At 42.8% G+C, this 18,295-nt stretch overlaps 1 protein-coding gene across 1 annotated transcript; it reads left to right on the top strand.

The window, feature by feature from the left end:
- Positions 1 to 2,314: 2,314 nt before the first annotated feature.
- LOC126418531 (serine protease inhibitor I/II-like) lies at positions 2,315 to 16,000 on the top strand. Its single transcript, XM_050085340.1, has 5 exons — positions 2,315 to 2,472; positions 6,516 to 6,617; positions 10,568 to 10,717; positions 13,729 to 13,848; positions 15,813 to 16,000. The coding sequence occupies exons 1-4, from the start codon at positions 2,400 to 2,402 to the stop codon at positions 13,842 to 13,844; spliced, it is 441 nt and encodes a 146-aa protein (XP_049941297.1). The 5' UTR covers positions 2,315 to 2,399; the 3' UTR covers positions 13,845 to 13,848; positions 15,813 to 16,000.
- The last annotated feature ends 2,295 nt before the right edge of the window (positions 16,001 to 18,295 follow it).

Raw genomic sequence — 18,295 nt, 5'->3', positions numbered from 1 at the left:
TGGGTGGCACGGGATACATGCGGACGTGCATTGTCCTGCTGGAACAGCAAGTTCCCTTGCCAGTCTAGGAATGGTAGAACGATGGGTTCGATGACGGTTTGGATGTACCGTGCACTATTCAGTGTCCCCTCGACGATCACCAGTGGTGTACGGCCAGTGTAGGAGATCGCTCCCCACACCATGATGCCGGGTGTTGGCCCTGTGTGCCTCGGTCGTATGCAGTCCTAATTGTGGCGCTCACCTGCACGGCGCCAAACACGCATACGACCATCATTGGCACCAAGGCAGAAGCGACTCTCATCGCTGAAGACGACACGTCTCCATTCGTCCCTCCATTCACGCCTGTCGCGACACCACTGGAGGCGGGCTGCACGATGTTGGGGCGTGAGCGGAAGACGGCCTAACGGTGTGCGGGACCGTAGCCCAGCTTCATGGAGACGGTTGCGAATGGTCCTCGCCGATACCCCAGGAGCAACAGTGTCCCTAATTTGCTGGGAAGTGGCGGTGCGGTCCCCTACGGCACTGCGTAGGATCCTACGGTCTTGGCGTGCATCCGTGCGTCGCTGCGGTCCGGTCCCAGGTCGACGGGCACGTGCACCTTCCGCCGACCACTGGCGACAACATCGATGTACTGTCGAGACCTCACGCCCCACGTGTTGAGCAATTCGGCGGTACGTCAACCCGGCCTCTCGCATGCCCACTATACGCCCTCGCTCAAAGTCCGTCAACTGCACATACGGTTCACGTCCACGCTGTCGCGGCATGCTACCAGTGTTAAAGACTGCGATGGAGCTCCGTATGCCACGGAAAACTGGCTGACACTGACGGCGGCGGTGCACAAATGCTGCGCAGCTAGCGCCATTCGACGGCCAACACCGCGGTTCCTGGTGTCTCCGCTGTGCCGTGCGTGTGATCATTGCTTGTACAGCCCTCTCGCAGTGTCCGGAGCAAGTATGGTGGGTCTGACACACCGGTGTCAATGTGTTCTTTTTTCCATTTCCAGGAGTGTATTTCTCATATCTTAGAAACACTTCTCTTCGTGTTGCCAATCTATATTTTATATCCGCTTTAATTCAGCCATGATTAATTATTTTGCACATCAAATAGCAAAACTCAGCTACTATCTTCAGCGACTCATATCACAGTTTTTTAACCTAATTCTCTTAACATAACCTGATTTAATTCGACTACAACCCATTACCAGTATTTTATTTTTATTAGCATTTATCTTTTTCAAGACTCTGTTCATATTATCTAAGCACACTGCTTGTGTCAAAACTGTAATGAAATTCATCATTGTTGTAAGACCTGCTATAGTAGCAATTTTTTTTATTTCTTTAAAGGAAATTTTTATTAGGAAATAGTAAAGTTTACGATTATAGCGAATCTTATGACTGATGATGATATAAAGAGTTGCGTATGTCCTGACAAGAAAGATTTATGTTATAATGACTTCACCAAATATTAAAAATTTTATTTCTTCTCCCTGAACAGTAATTTCACTCCAGAATGTTTCTTTAGTTTCCTTTAATGCTTGCTCAGTGCTGAGGTTAAAGAAGGTCGGGTATAAGTTGCAATCCTGTCTTACTCCCATCTCAACTAACGTTTCCCTTCGATGACTTTCGACTCATATAACTTGTCTGGTTTCTGTGCAAGTTGTAGAGAACATTCCCCTCCCTATTTTTTACTCCTGACACCTCCAGACTTTCAAGAGAGTTTATCCTATGCAACATTATCAACAGAATATTTAGCTTCATGTATCATGTGTGGACACAAAGGTCTCTCTGCATGTATTAACTTTGTGCTAGTTGGTTATTATGACTGATACATACGTCTTGTACCTACTGCATAAATTTTTCTAGGAATAACATTTTTCTTTTATTTATAGGTACCTGCAAAACTTCTATTTTCTAACTGAAACTGGCTGCATTACTGATCTTTAAATCTTTGCAAGTATGTCGGAGATTTATATCATCGTCTCTTAAACAGAATTCATGGACCGAATCACTTCACTGGTAAAACACAGAATTAAGAGCATTAATTGGAATAGGGCCTTTGTCGAATAGTACACAAATATTCCCATTACCTTTTTGAAACGTGGAAAGTTTCTGACGTCAAGCTGATGCGGGGAACCACCACTCCTGACTGTCTCGCACTCAATACAGATAATATGAAGGAGTACAGTGCTCGGTGATCATTCTCGGAAGCTGACCAGCGCAACAGGACGCTGGAATTCCCAGAACTGAAACCCCGCTGGCTCGCGAAAAATAAGCGTAGGGGTTCGGGTGGTGGGGACCAGGGAGTGGACTGGAGTGGTATATAAACACGCGTGGGACGTCCGGTCGGCAGTCATATTCGCACAGCATTAGCGGCAGCAGGCAGAAGCAGCACCAGCAGAGATGAAGGTCACACTAGCGATAGCAGCGGCGGCCTTGTTCGTCGCCATGGCAACCACAGTGGACGCCGCATCGGGTGAGTCTCACTGCGATTGTGGCATTTCGGAGCCGCCAGGACAATTAATCATTCAGTATTTCCATTCTGATACAATTTAAGCAGTGCTGCTCCTGCTGTTTCCACAGAGAAACAGATGCGAACGACACCTCCCGCTGTATAGTCGTATCTCACTAAGAGAGGTGGGCAATGACTGAAGCAGTAGAGCTTCTGCGTATCCTGATTAAAACCACGCTTCACCTCTTCATAAATCAGTTTATGAAGGGCCCGGATTGGGTCCAAAAACAACATCTCATCATCATCACACTACAGCAACGCCTTGGCAATGTAGCGATCCACCTCTCCCTCGCCAACTTTAATATTTGGCTGTAACTGTTGCGGTTCATTCCACTCATAACAGTTCATAGATGGATGGTCTGGGCCTGCCTTTTGATACTCATTACCCAGTATTTTTCCTTCTCAAACTATTTTTATGAAGTTGTTAAGAAGATCATAAAATTCATAATTCGAAACACAACAAGCCATAAATATGGTTTAAATAAATTAATTTAAATCAGGCGGTTACCAGTATAGGATTTATTGTAAATTCATGTTCAGATGCCTCTCACAGATATGTTTCCTTTCCTGCAGGGTCCTTGTTTTGTACTCGTTACTCGGCTGAAGCACTAAGATAAACAAAAAAATTTCGTTCATAATTTGGTAAACTTAAGAGAGATTTTGTCTTTTTAACTTTCACACAAATACTCATGAAATGATGATTAAAACCACAAAAACATGAAATACGTCGATAACTTAGGAGCTCCATATTTCTGTGCGACGAATTCGTACTGTATGCGTGTTATGCATTTTTCTTATATGCGTGTACTCTTACGTTTGATATTTCATCGCGACTGTACAGGTTGATTCAAAATTCATATCCCACGGCACAAGTAGGAAGAATCAGAATTCCACCGAAAAACTTTCAGAGATGATAGTATTAACAAAAATTAGAAAAATGGCTAATAAACGTTGAGTCTAGAATGCATACCTTTAGAGCTATGCGCACTTCTTCCTCTTCGATGGTGCGAAACCTCGTCTACCACAGGCTCTTCGCTTTCCATATTTTGGGAGGCGGTAGTAGGAACCTAAACAAGAAATAATATGTCCGGTAAACAAGTGCTCTAAAGGGCATACCCAACGAACTGTGAGCGCTTATTCAGTAGATAAGACGTGCTTCGCAGAAACTAAGATGAAAAAATTTTCATACCTCCAAGTATAAGTGGAATATGCGTATATGCTTCTACTTTTTATGGTATCATCCAGGGTCCAAGATTATGTAGGAAACGCAAATAAGACACCTTTAATTGAAATGACGGATTCGAAAATACACATAACAAAATCTTACATAACGTAACGATAATTGTAACATGCTATTCGAACGTAACGATAAAGGTGACGTGCTGTTTGGGATGCATTTTAAAAACCACCGCTAGAGGGTATTGCTCACATTAGAGCGTTATGAAATCCTATAGGACCGTTTCCGCTGAAGTTACACGCCCCCATGTGATTTAAATGTCATCAGTTTAGAATGCCATGAAATCTTTCTTGTTATAGGAAATATTTTACGTTTTTACTCATTCTTCGTGGTACATTTCGGGATTTCCTAACAGAAGTAATGGTAGTTCTTAAGTAATCTGGAATTTCCGCACTTAATGCGTGGATTCTAGGTCATCGTGTAACACTACAAACACGACTACTTTCTCCATAACATGTGCGAGAAAATGAACGATTCTTAAAATGTTTTCCGAAGAAACAAAATCATCAGACAAACATCCAGGGATCATTCTTTTCTTATATTTCTTTGGTATGCGGTACACACAAGAACCAAACGGGAACGTACAGCAAACTCCCCTATCTCTTGTCTCGGTAATATTTTACGCAGCAAAAAAGGATGAGTCAGGATATTTGCGAATGGCCTTTTACGTAGATGCTCTTACAACTTTTCATCTTACCCGAGTGGCCTGTAGACTCTAAATATTGTTCCCAAATGTTTTGTTGATCAGGTCGTCGTGTAGTCAAAGATTTAAAAGGAGAGTGACTAAATGTAGCATTAGTAGGAAGCTTAACGCTTCTTTTTTGTTTTTATTTTTTTAAATCAGAGGTCGTAACACAGATTCGTACTGCCATGCTGCGTGCGAATGACACTGAAACTGATATGAACTAATTAGCATGGAGCGTCATTATAACAAGAAATCAACCAACGCTACACTCGAAGCAAAGTTCACTGCGTACCACTTCGTTCGGCAAAACCGCCACCAAAGAACCGAGTGCTCGCTACAGGTGATGGTCAAAGAAATCATTCCGTATTATATACGTCTACAATATTTTCAAAACAGTGTTCACGATAAATGGATTTAAAAAAGATACTCATTTCTGTTACGTACCACCTCTGTATTTAGAGAGGTCTCATTTGCTACATCAGTGGAAATGTTACCAGTCGGGCTAAGACGAGTAGTTCAAGAAACGTCGAGTAAGGCAGTACGGGAATCCACGTACTTATCCAGCGCTAATTTATTTGTACAGTATATTTTACAACTAGTCAACTTAAACATTTTTTATCTTGATCTTATTTATGGAGACAAGTCTGTGAATGTACGTTCATGTGCATGGAAATCCAATTACTGTATTCGTATTTTTTTTTTTTTTTTGGAAATTCGTATTCCTGATGCTTAAATCCTGTACTGATACCAAAATGAAAAGTTCGATGGTCATCTGTTCCCCAAAGAGCCGTTTTCATGTATAATTGCTAAGCTAAATGAGAGGTCATTGATCGTTTGATTTTGCGCTTCTTGCATATGCAATGCATGCTGACGAAATTAATAAATATCTGGTCCACTTGTTGCTTTTTATATACACCCAGGCACTTTGCACGGCCTTTGCTACGTCGTTGTTGGGTGTTATTTATTCATTTCTGTAAAATATAAACACATTTTAAGTAGTAATTATTCTAACGAAATCATGCCTAAGAACAGGTCTGTCACTGTCGTTACCCTAATTTTTCTACGTTATTGGTTTATGTAGGAGCGTCTGTAGATTGACTTATTAAGTCGTCAACCAAATTCACGGGAACATCATTTTATTGCAGATGACAAAGTACCAATATCCGATAATGTACAAAAATTAAGTTAACGTTTTAATAAACTCTTTTGGGCCCAATTTCGTAGGAATAATTATCACTTACTTCGTGTTAACATATTACAGAAATAATTAAAAAACACCTACTTACGAAAAAATGTTTGGATTTATGTAAACCCCAGTCGTTAGAATAACATTTGATCGTAATATTCAGTTATAAATGAAGCATGTTCTTCAGTAGAGATATTTACAGTGGTTCTCACCAAGTAAATGTCGTGTGACTAAGGTCTCCCGTCGGGTAGACCGTTCGCTGGATGCAAGTCTTTAGATTTGGCGCCACTTCGGCGACTTGCGCGTCGATGGAGATGAAATGATGATGATGATTAGGACAACACAACTCCCAGTCCCTGAGCGGAGAAAATCTCCGACCCAGCCGGGAATCGAACCCGGGCCTTTACGATAGACATTCCGTCGCGCTGACCACTCAGCTACCGGTGGCGGATTTCTCACCAAGTTTCTTTGTCTGAATAGTTGCATGCCGAATGCATACGCATGACCGAAAGTGTCATATTGCTCTATAAAACGTTAGTAAGGAAACATAATGCAATGACAGAATGAAATTTTCATTCTACAGCGGAGTTCTGCAAGGTTCGCAGGAGAGCTTCTGTGAAGTTTGGAAGGTAGGAGACGAGGTACTGGCGGAATTAAAGCTGTGAGGACGGGGCGTGAGTCGTGCTTGGGTAGCTCAGTTGGTAGATCACTTGCTCGCGAAAGGTAAAGGTCCCGAGTTCGAGTCTCGGTCCGGCACTTCGTTTTAATCTGCCAGGAAGTTTCATAATGTAATGTTTAAGACGAACACACGGAACGCTTAGTGATGACAAAAAAAGTTAAAATAAACTCCGACTGAGACAGTAAACACATTTTCATTTGCTCGTTGGTTTTTGTTCTAGAGTGTACTCCAGGAACCACGAAAAAGGAAGACTGCAACACTTGTAGGTGCACTCCAACAGGCGTCTGGGTCTGCACGCGCAAAGGGTGTGTTACGAAGAGAGGTAAGAGGCTGTCTGCTTCATTTCAGAGTTTCCTTTGTACTTTCACAAAATACTGATGTCGAGAAAAAAATATGTTGACACTGTTCAATAATTTTTCGTCTATTATAGTGTAGTATGCGAGGTGTAATAAAACATATAGTGTAGTATCCAAGAAGTAATGAAACGATACGGACAAACATCAAAGGGTTGCAGAGGGTCTCTTGAGTAACAGTAGAACTGTTGCTTGTTATTTAATGTTGACGAATGACTACCACAAAGTAAAATGGATAAAACACAGGTGAATGCTGCATAGATAACTACTGGTCCCTACATTTTCAGCGGTCTGTAGTGTCATTGAATGACACTTCCACACACGGGATTTTATTAATACTTTTTTTCAAATACAGGGTGAGCAAAATGAAACTGACGCTGAAAATATTTCTAAGACTAACGCTCAACTGACGGTTCTTAATGCCTCTGTGCCCAACACAGAGGATTCTGGAAACGCTATTTAGGTACGCCAGTCAGTTGCTGTCACACGTCTGCGAATGCGCATCTCCCCCATGCTCTGTCGCGAGTACTTGACACTGTCGTCAAGTATGACTGGGTGAGAGGAGCAGACACGCTTACTGACCATATGAACATAAACGGTACTCGTTATAAAACGACGCATGTTAATTGTCGAGTGTTATGCAAAGCACAATTTGTGGAAAACCTATGTGAAAGTCTTCAAAAAAATGGCTCTGAGCACTATGGGACTTAACATCTCAGATCATCAGTCTCCTAGAACTTAGAACTACTTAAACCTAACTAACCTAATGACATCACACACATCCATGCCCGAGGCAGGATTCGAAACTGCGACCGTAGCAAGCCGGCCGCGGTGGTCTCGTGGTTAAGGCGCTCAGTCCGGAACCGCGCGACTGCTACGGTCGCAGGTTCGAATCCTGCCCCGGGCATGGATGTGTGTGATGTCCTTAGGTTAGTTAGGTTTAAGTAGTTTTAAGTTCTAGGGGACTGATGACCACAGAAGTTAAGTCCCATAGTGCTCAGAGCCATTTGAACCATTTGACCGTAGCAGTCGCGCGGCTCCGGACTGAGCGCCTAGAACCGCGAGACCACCGCGGCCGGCTGAAAGTCTTCCAGGAAGAGTTTAAGAGAGGAGGTGTTTTGCAAAACCTCCAGCAAAGTCAGAAATGCAAAGTGTAGTGATAAAATGGCGTGAAACAGGCTACCTAGCGAATAAAAGCTGTAACGATCCGAAAAGAATTCGAACACCAAAAAACATTGCTCAGAAGAAGGGAAACCTGTAACCAAGTCCGACTTAATCTCATCGCCGTTTATCTGTGCAAGTGGGAACTAACCAATCGTCGTGTCGAAACAGTATCAAAAAGGAGCTGCAACTGTATTCTTCCAAGTTTTGGAGCCAGACGAATTTTCGAGTTTTGGTTCTGCTGGTGGTTCCTGAGTGAAGAAACTTTTAGACCCTCAGTTTTCATTTCTTCACGTAAGGCCATTTTCAGCTTGTCAGTGTATGGGAACTCACAGAATATGTGCCATTACGGATCACAGAACTATGAAGAGCAGCTGCATAATCACATGTTTGGCAGTTTGGTACAAAAGTCTAATATTCGCATCGTAACAAGACGCGTTCCCCGAGCTGTTAATGTTAATCGTTATTTCCAGAAACTATAGAACCTATATCTGACTATACTCACAGAAGCTGGAAAGCTGCATGGATATTTCCAACAATATGGGGCAACAAAAAACACCGCATTGACAACGGTACTACGAGTGCACGCGAGGTGCGATGCACGATGCTAGGCGAGGAGAGCATTATTAGCAGAGGCAGTGGAGTCTCCTCGTTACGTAAATCGCCTTATCTCTCCCTCCCTGTGATTTTTACCTCTAGGGATAATGGAAGGGTCAGGTGTATTCATATACCCTTAAAGAGGCGGAGCAGGAGAGGGAGACGGAGAATATTAGTATTTAACGTCTCGTCGAGACAGAGGTCATTAGAAACGGATCACAAACTCGGAGTGGGGAAGCATGTATAGGCAAATCGGCCGTGCCTTTTCAAATGAACCATCTCGGCATTTGGCTGAAGCGATTTTGGAAAATCACAGAAAGCCCTGAAAGAGCTACAGCAAGACACTGAAGACGCTATTGCTGCGTGACGAAGATCTGGCATGCCTGGCTCATAGTTAGATAAAAATCAAGCTCAGCGCTGAATCGAAGGCAGCGGTGGCCATTTCCAGCACCTTGTGTGACCTTCGTTAGGAAGGGTCAGTTTCACGTCAGCCATGTCGTAAATATTTTCCAGGCCAACTTGATTTTTTCCACCAAGTCGCACCTTCAAACACCCCTCAACGTTTTTCGGAACAGAGAATGTAAAAAAACGATGACATCGTCTTTTCTGTAGGGCCTTCCCTATATGTCAGCTGTGTTTCCTTTCACCACTAGAAGTTGGGAGTTTGCCCATCCACCCTGTTGTTCCGGACGATAACACACTCGCCCGTGGAACGGTGGGTTCTTCGGTTTGCTCCGAGAAGAAATCGAGTGGAACTTCAACACTGATAACCTTTAACACTCAAAACACTCGTATTAGTTCATTTTATTACAAGAAGATTTACTTATCTTGGTATAGTCCATCTCCACAGGAATGTTCTGAGTATTTACAACTCTTTGAATATTAAGGTATCACTTGAATCCGACAATTTTACAAGACTCTTTTACTTGAAGTATTACTGACACAAAGATCACATTAAGGTCTGCCTAATGCATTTAATAAACCGGCGGCATATCTAAGACAGTGCTGTCGTCTTGATCGTTGACTGCGAACTGGGAAACGTTTCTCTGCACACCCGTCACTAGACCAGCGACTACGGTAGTCTAGCGAAGCACTGGGACGCATGGGTACGCCTGCGTTTTCATTTGTCGGTGTGGCGTCCTGCGACTACCGATTTCTGTGCTTTCGCTGCGAGGTGCCAACCTCTATTTGGCAGCCGGTTCTGTGGACGACGACACACATCCTACAGTACCGATACTGTTCCCACTTCTGAGTGTTTTACACTTAAGAAGTTATTCTGTGATCAGTATTTTGAAAATAACGAACGGGTATAGGCAGCTCTCAAACACGGGTTCTAGTCTCAGGCGGGCTACTTCTATAACAGAGGAAGTTGATCCGCCAGCATCAAGAGCGTCTCAATCATCTATGTCTACATCTGCTTATTTACTCGCTAGCCATCGTATGGTGCATTGCAGAGGGTACTTTTTACCACTGCTAGTCACTTCCATTCCTCTTCCTTTCGAAAATAAAGCAAGGAAAAATCGACGGCCTCTATGGCTCCTTATGCTCTCTTCACTAAATGTACGAAGGCGGCACTGGAATCACTATCCAGTCAGCTGCAAATGCTGGTTCTCTAAATTTTCTGAATACTGTTAAGCTAAAAGAACGCAACTGGTAAATTTGATAACACGAAGAGTGTTGGATCTGTCGCGACATAGGCCGGCCGTGGTGGCCGAGCGGTTCTAGGCGCTTTAGTCCGGAACCGCGCAACTGCTACGGTCGCAGGTTCGAATCCTGCCTCGGGCATGGATGTGTGTGATGTCCTTAGGTTAGTTAGGTTTAAGTAGTTCTAAATTCTAGGGGACTGATGACCTCAGAAGCTAAAGTCCCATAGTGCTCAGAGCCATTTAAACCATTTTGTCGCGACATATGTTTCCTTGTACGTATATTTTCATTCTGTTTGTCCCAGGTAAAATTTCTTTTTGTAGGTCTCTTGCACATAGTTTCAGTACAAACTGGAAAGAAATACAGGTAAATTAAAGAAGAAATTGTGTATCGTAAATATAGGATAATGTTAATGAAGAAGGAAAACTGAGTGGCTTGTCTGTCGAAGTATTCAGCCACATTTGGTAGAGGCTTCCCGGTTCCCTGAACATGAGCTTAATGTATTGTCGCTTCACAGAGGCAGAGGAGTCGCCCATCGTGAAACGGGAAGCCCAGAGCTGTACACCCAACTCGACCTTCAAGAAGGACTGCAACACGTGCACGTGTAACAGCAGTGGAACGTCCGCCATCTGCACCCAGCTGGGATGTCTCAGCCGCGGCCGTAGACGTGAGTCCATCTCTCTCTCTATCTCTCATTTCTGTTCGTCTCACTGCGTATTTCTTTGAGTTATAGCAGTTCTTCACTGAACTGTGCTACTTGGCAGTGACACATCAAGCGAATTTTACTTCCGTCCCTGAGTTTTACACATCAGTGTAGCAACGATAACTGTGCTGCCGTACATTCACGTACTTTTGTTTCCAATGTCATCAGAAGAAATAACAAGCAGACTTTCACTAGCTTTTGTTGCTTCCGCTTATTCAGAATTCTGACCTAAGACACAACCCTCACAGAGCAGGTCAAATGAAACTAATTAACGACGTAGCGTGATAACTGGTGGATTGCGAATCTACAGCTGTGTAGTTGAACAGCACTCCGCAGACGACAGGAATGTAGAGCGACTCAAAAGTAAATAATTCGCAACGTTGTTCCGGCCACTGTGGCCGTGCGGTTCTAGGCGCTTCAGTCCGGAACCGCGCTGCTGCTACGGTCGCAGGTTCGAATCCTGCCTCAGGCATGGAGGTGTGTGATGTCATTAGGTTAGTTAGGTTTAAGTAGTTCTAAGTCTAGGAGACTGATGACCTCAGATGTTAAGTCCCACACTGCTTAGAGCCATCTGAACAATTTATTGTCTTTTTTTTAATTTTTTTTTTTTTTTAGCAACGTTGTTGACCGCCGAACTTGGTAGAATTGAACCGCAAGCAATAAATAAATTCTGTCTGCCATTGTTTTCTCTACTAACAGATTAAAGTGACCTCAGCTGAAAATCATATTTCCCCTGGGCCATGGAGGTAGTGGATCTGTTCTCCTACAGCAGGGGCTCAGTTGCCGAGGAAAATAAACTGCTTAATGAAAGGACTAGGGGTAGACTATAGACCAGTACCAGACGGGCAATATTAATTAAACTTCATATATTCACAATGGAGCACAAAAATGCGAGGCAGTCTCGTTACATAGAGTGGGATTTTGCCAGCCCACAATTTGAACCGTGCAGGGCTCCACGTGCTTGATAATTTGTAATCCAAAGAGAAAGTCACCTCCCTAGTAATTTTGATTCCATGCAACTACTTCCTCGTGGTGTATTTGCAGCTTAACCGTGGATGAATGTGCTATGAACATTTTATTTCGAATGTCCTGACAAAAGGTGAACGAAATTGCCTGGAAGATCATATCAGCGCACACTCCGCTGCAGAGTGAAAATCTCATTCTGGTGAACGAAATTGTATCGTGAAAAAGTCAGCAACCACAACACTAGTGGTAGTCACAGAGTGATGCCTACCATGAGCAGCAGCGAACGGAGGCCAAGACGTCGTCTCTCAGCAGTAACCTCGAAAGCTGCACAGCCGTGTGCTTCCCGCGATAGCGAGAGGTCACTGTAGCCACCTTAACTGTGGCCAGAGATGAAATTCGTCGCTTAGGCCTTCTGCAGAGGGGCAGTTGATGGTTCTGAGGTGGCGCCAGCTCTCTGTGAACAAGGTTATGGTTAGTGTCCCTCTGCACTGCTGTTGCCTTGATTTGATTCTGAAACTAACGGAGACTGGAACTTTGTAGGTTTACGCTATCTTGAGTATTTTTGAGTTAAATGAATGGTGACCAAGAAAATTGCCTATAAATATCCAAGCTCCAGCAGAAGCGATTTGACAGGATTAGCATAGTTTGAAATGGAAACAGAAGTTCAACTGTAAAACATGTAATACAGTCAATATCTGGCAATATCTGGCAGTGTAAGCGAATGTGCAAGGAAATGTAGATCACACCTGCAGTGATCTTTTGTGTGAGTAGTAACACTCATGCTGTTTTGTAAATTGCATAGTCATTTGCAAACAAACAGTGAAAACGGAAGTGAAACAAATCAGAAGCCACAAATTTTTTAAGTGTAAACATAGTAGTGTTCACGTACAAATGGTTCAAATGGCTCTGAGCACTATGGGACTTAACTGCTGTGGTCATCAGTCCCCTAGAACGTAGAACTACTTAAACCTAACTAACCTAAGGACATCACACACATTCATGCCCGAGGCAGGATTCGAACCTGCGACCGTTGCGGTCGCGCGGTTCCAGACTGTACCGCCTAGAACCGCTCGGCTACTCCGGCCGGCTGTTGTTCACGAACAAAATTGTTGTGTAATCAGAGTGTACATGAGTATCTCAGTTATCTCCTTCAAACCGACTTGATCGATTTCGACCAAATGTGGCCGAAAAACACAAGGCACCAGAATATCAGTGTGATGTGGTTTATAATATCCTAGCTCTGATGGTAGTGGAGATACAGGCAAAAACGTGATTTTTTCAGCCCCTGGAGTATAGACTCCCTGCATGAAAGGCCAATTGTGTGGGAACAGTATCAGACAGCCAATCCAACTTGCTTTGCAGGACAGTGTACATGTCAGGGGCAAGAAACAGTTTTCTGGGTCCCAACGTGTAGGCTGCCCTATTGTGTTGAGTTGTATTGGCCTGTTTTATCGACCTGCGTTGCACAGCAGCCTGTACATCAAGGACAAATACATTATTTTCAAGCCCCTGATATGAGCCTGCCCTGTACGAAATGCATGTCGTGGGAGTAGTATTAGCTTGCTTTATTGACCTGTACAGCAGGTGCTATACATGCCAACGAGCTTGACTATGGTCAGGCGGAAATGGATAGATGAGGTGGACAAAGTGATGGGGTGAAGGGAATGGACAGAAAGAGGGAAAGAGGGGAAAATGCGTGAGCCAGATTGTAGAATAACCAGCTGAGTCACCGTAGGTGGTTCACCTGCATTCCCTACCTCCAGGATACTAAACCGCTTCAACAGTGAAAGTGGAGGAATACGACGAGTATTTAATCCAAAGAATTTATCAAGAATTATTTCTGTAGTATAGACTTGCATTCTTGAATAGTTATTTCCAAAGACACGTCTGGCCAGGAAAGTTTATGTTTTTTGATGGTTATCTGCGTCATCTTAAGACTAAATCTGGGATGGTTTCCTTTCAAAAGATCGCGGCCGATTATCTGAGTCTCTTTTGATATTGTGTTGCAGAGGTAAACTGCACTCCTGGAACGACCTTCAAGAACAAGTGTAACACTTGCCGCTGCGGTTCCAACGGTAGGAGTGCCAGCTGCACATTGAAGGCGTGTCCTCCTGGCACGTATTAACCAGGTATGTATCCACTCTGTTTGACGTTCGGCTTTGTGAATTTCAGATCTGAACAAGTTTTGTTTTAATGCTGCAGTGAGCGCTTCATGTCCAATGTTTATGTCAGCACATCTTCCAGACTGAGATGCCGCGGTCGGTATATGAGACTACTGATGCTTCATATCCATCTATGGGAGATTCGAGTTAATCGAGGTGAAATATAAATGCTGAATTTTCAGTAAGAGAATAGCGATTGATTTACTTTTAACTGGCAATGATATCAACAGCCAAAGATAATCAACCATTAGGCGTCACATGATGTATGGTTGTGGGTTACACACAACTCGTAGTACATTTATAATCTCGGAGCACCTTGAGAAATTTTTGTCTCTGAATATACCTCCCTCAGATGGGGATAGAACGTTAATACACAGTTTTATACATCGACCATGTCCTCTGAATCATGATGTTTCAACGGTTTTTTTTTATGCTGGAAATTTCTGTAGAAAACGCTGGGCTACTTACAGTGCAGCAAGTTCTGAGGCCCCTGTTTTAACGACAAAAACTCTAAATACCAAGTAACTGTAGAATAAGTGTGTGTGTGTGTGTGTGTGTGTGGTGTGTGTGTGTGTGTGTGTGTGTGTGTGTGTGTGTGTGACAGAGAGAGAGAGAGAGAGAGAGAGAGAGAGAAAGAGAGAGTGAGAGAAAGAGAGAGAGAGAGAGAGAGAGAGAGAGAGAGAGAGAGTGAGAGTACATGAGTGAGCGAGTAAGTGTGGTGTGAATGAGTGAGTGAGTGAGTGTGCGAGTGTGGATATGAATGAGTGAGTGTGTGTGAGTGTGGGTATGAATGACTGAGTGAGTGAGTGTGTGAGTGTGGGTGTGAATGAGTGAGTGAGAGTAAGTAAGCAATTTAAATATTGTCTTAGACCATTCACCTCAAATTATTAATAAGAATTTACAGTGGTCTAAAATATAGAAATATGTATTTATACTCACATACAGCACATTTCATTTTGATAGTCTCATATTGTACTTGTGTGTATTTTTAAGGACAAAGGAGATGTTCCTAACCATACTGTGACAAACTGAAAATGGCAAAATATAAATTCCATTTATTCAGTCGTAGATGCATCTTTGCCTCAAAATCACTGCACAATCACAGCAACAGAGGAAAGATAAATCTATTAAACATCTTAGTTGTTCGTTCTTCATACTGATATTTTCAAATCCATTGTAATAACAAGTGTAACTTTTTTAAATGTTAGAACTATGCATTAACAACTGTAAAACCTTGACTGTTATTTCCGGTTTAGAAGCCGTGGAAGATGAAACTAATGACGTCTAAACTCAATAAACATCGTTGTGGGTGTCACTATTGTGAAAAAGGCTTTAAAAATTCAGCTACTGAGAGGATGTCTCACTAACATCATAACGATTCCTTCTGTGCACTCCTCAATCTTTATTAGTTTATTTAATGCCTTTTTAAATAGTTGATACTTTCACAAACATGACACTGTGCTGTACTTCCCTACTTAAATATAACGTCGCCTCATTTGTAAATCTCAGAGCAGCGAGGGTGCAGGGAATGGACAGGGACTGCGGGTAGGTTGCGTTCGCTGGGAACGGGGGTCGGCCGTGAGACGTGCAGAGATAGTCTGCGCAGTAGCATTAACATTGCGTCCCGGATGGCGCAGGGGTTAACGCACTTCCTAGTAAGTACGAGATCCCGGATTCTAATCACGGTCTGGAAGACATTTTCACTCGTCGTCGCTGATTCCGCGTTATGTGCCAATGCAGCTGACATTAGTAATCACTTCCCTTCCCTGTCCGTCCTCCCCCCACTACCTTTATTTTTCATGTAGTGTAGATATTAATAGTATTGGTGAAAATTACTAACAGATCCTAACATGAGAAACTCGAAGTATTGTTTACTTTATCTAAATTAAATACTCATACTGGCATGTGAATGTTTTGATTTTTCTTTTCAGCGTTCCTTCGTGAAGGTGACGTGTGATAAGTTCTCTGCAGTCAAGAGAAACAACGCCATTTCTGTGATGTGGACCTCCGTCTTTAATCTCGGCGGCGAATTATTTTCATCTACTTCCAATTCGTCATTTGTAATTTCCTTATCGTCTTCAAGCATAAAAAATAAACGCAATGGTTGTAATCCATCAAATATAGAGTTTGTTTCACATACTCCACTTTACCTACATTTCATTTAAATTTAGTATTTCTGTGTTTTAATTTTCTTTTTCTGTTCACTTCCTCGTAAAGTTATTATGTTTCTTTTTACAATCATGAACTAACACAATGATGTAGTTATGTATGCTAATACATATGCTCGACGACTTCCACACCCTTCTGCTACTTGCGTCAGCAGTAGTGTTGGACACCTAATTTGCATCCATTGTACTACACACCAAGACGTATCGAGTGAAACAGAGAGTGAATGATATGTTTGCAGTATTTCACATTTGTAGAGCTTCCTCACTATCTTTGTCTCAGTAGTATGAACAGTTACATCATGGATCCAAATAAATCAAAATTTGTACTATTCGTCGTCAGATGGTATACAAGACTTTTCATTCCATCTTAGGATAAGGTGATTCTTGTCCTGATGAAATGTATCCACCTAAAGTGGACAGTATTGCATTATGTAGTGGCTATGGCCAATACATCTTAAGAGGACAAACATAATGCTTAAATAGTATTAAATAAATCGAAAGGGTGATGAACAACTGTAAATGATAATGAGTAGTGAACTGGACTCTCGGCATTACTCTGAACATTACTTTTCGTAATATTATTTTATTGGCTCCTGGGTACACCAAAACAGGTAGCGCTTCCCTTCCACAAATTGATAAGTAACTTAATACACCAAATTACACTGACATTAACGATAACACGTCATTAAGTAGAGTGCCGAGAAATTATCTGTAATTGAAGTTAGCAAACTAGTTTTTAAATAAACAAAAGTAGCGCACACACACACACACACACACACACACACACACACACAACCATAAACCGATCGACTATATTTTTATGCCATCTTTTAACAATTATACCGCAAGCTATTCGTAACTGTTCGTGTTCACGGTTGTCCGATGATCACGTATTGGATGAATGGTGCACAAAACGTACACCTACGTCTCTCTCCATTGGACAGTAGCAACTCAGCCTACGTACTCAACTATTTTCTGGCTGTATTCCAATCCTTGCCTTCCTGCAAAGCTTTTCTGCAGTCTCTAGTACGATGGCAGTAATTCCTTATTCCCTATTGTCTTGACACATGTCCTACCGTCCTGTACCCTCCCCTTGGCAGTGCTTGCCATATGTTGCCGTCCTCGTCCATTCTGAGGAAAATTTCCTTCCTTACCTTATTAGTCTACCTAACTGTCAACATTTGTCTGTAACACCACATTTCAATGGCTTCGATTCTTTCTGTTCTGGTTTTCCTCCAATTCATGTCTCAGTACCAACGACATGGTTCTGAATAATGGACTGCCACAGGGTTCGGCACTAGCGCCTATTCTTTTCATTCTGTATATTGCCGACATGCCAGATACAAAATACGTAATTTTACATATGTGGACGACCTGGCCATCGCGTATGGAGATAAACATATTAACGACCACGACAAAATATTTAATGCAGACATGGAACTACTGAACACCTACTACCTCAAGTGGCTTTTGCATCCAAACCCTAACAATACCACCAGCACCATAGTGCACCCTAACAATAAGGACAGAAGTAGAAAACGACAACGCTCTATGAATGGGCAAAGTATCAGGCATGAGGATAAGCCTAAGTACTTGGGAATGAAATTAGATTGCACTCTAGCTTATACGGCACATCTACGAGGTACAAAACAGAAATGCCGTAATGATAGCCTGTCGGAACTAACTGGAACGACATGCGGCTGCGAAGGCAGCACATTGAGGACTTCACCACTATCGCTTGCCTACAGCGTGGCTGAGTATTGCTCGCCAGTCATGATGAGAAGTGCATTCATAGCCTACGTGGACGTACAACTTAAGGAAACAATGTGGATAATCTCCAGAACACTTCGGGTTACCTCGCGTGCCCGGCTGCCTATCCTAGCAAACATAGAGCCCCATCAAATCTATTCGAACATAGTTAGCCACAAGATCATATAGAAAATTCCTGGACAATCCAGAGATCTCACACCTCTAAACCGACTTAAATCCAGGCCACCTTTATTCAAAATCAACGAAGAATTGCAAGGCTTCGACTCGAAGACAGTTTGGAAAGAACTGTGGGCTGTAAGTCGACATAAGAATCGAAACTTGAGGGACGACTCCACAAGAAGATCCATGTATTCAACCTCCCAAGGAAATTACGGACAACTTTGAACCGTGTCATGAAGAGTGTTGTTAGGTGTAAGAAATTGATGAACAAATGGGGGCTGGCCGGAGTGGTCAAGCGGTTCTAGGCTCTACAGTCT

This window comes from Schistocerca serialis, chromosome 9 (assembly GCF_023864345.2).
Source record: "Schistocerca serialis cubense isolate TAMUIC-IGC-003099 chromosome 9, iqSchSeri2.2, whole genome shotgun sequence".
Lineage (NCBI taxonomy): Eukaryota > Metazoa > Arthropoda > Insecta > Orthoptera > Acrididae > Schistocerca > Schistocerca serialis.
This window is presented reverse-complemented; position numbering and strand designations above follow the sequence as displayed.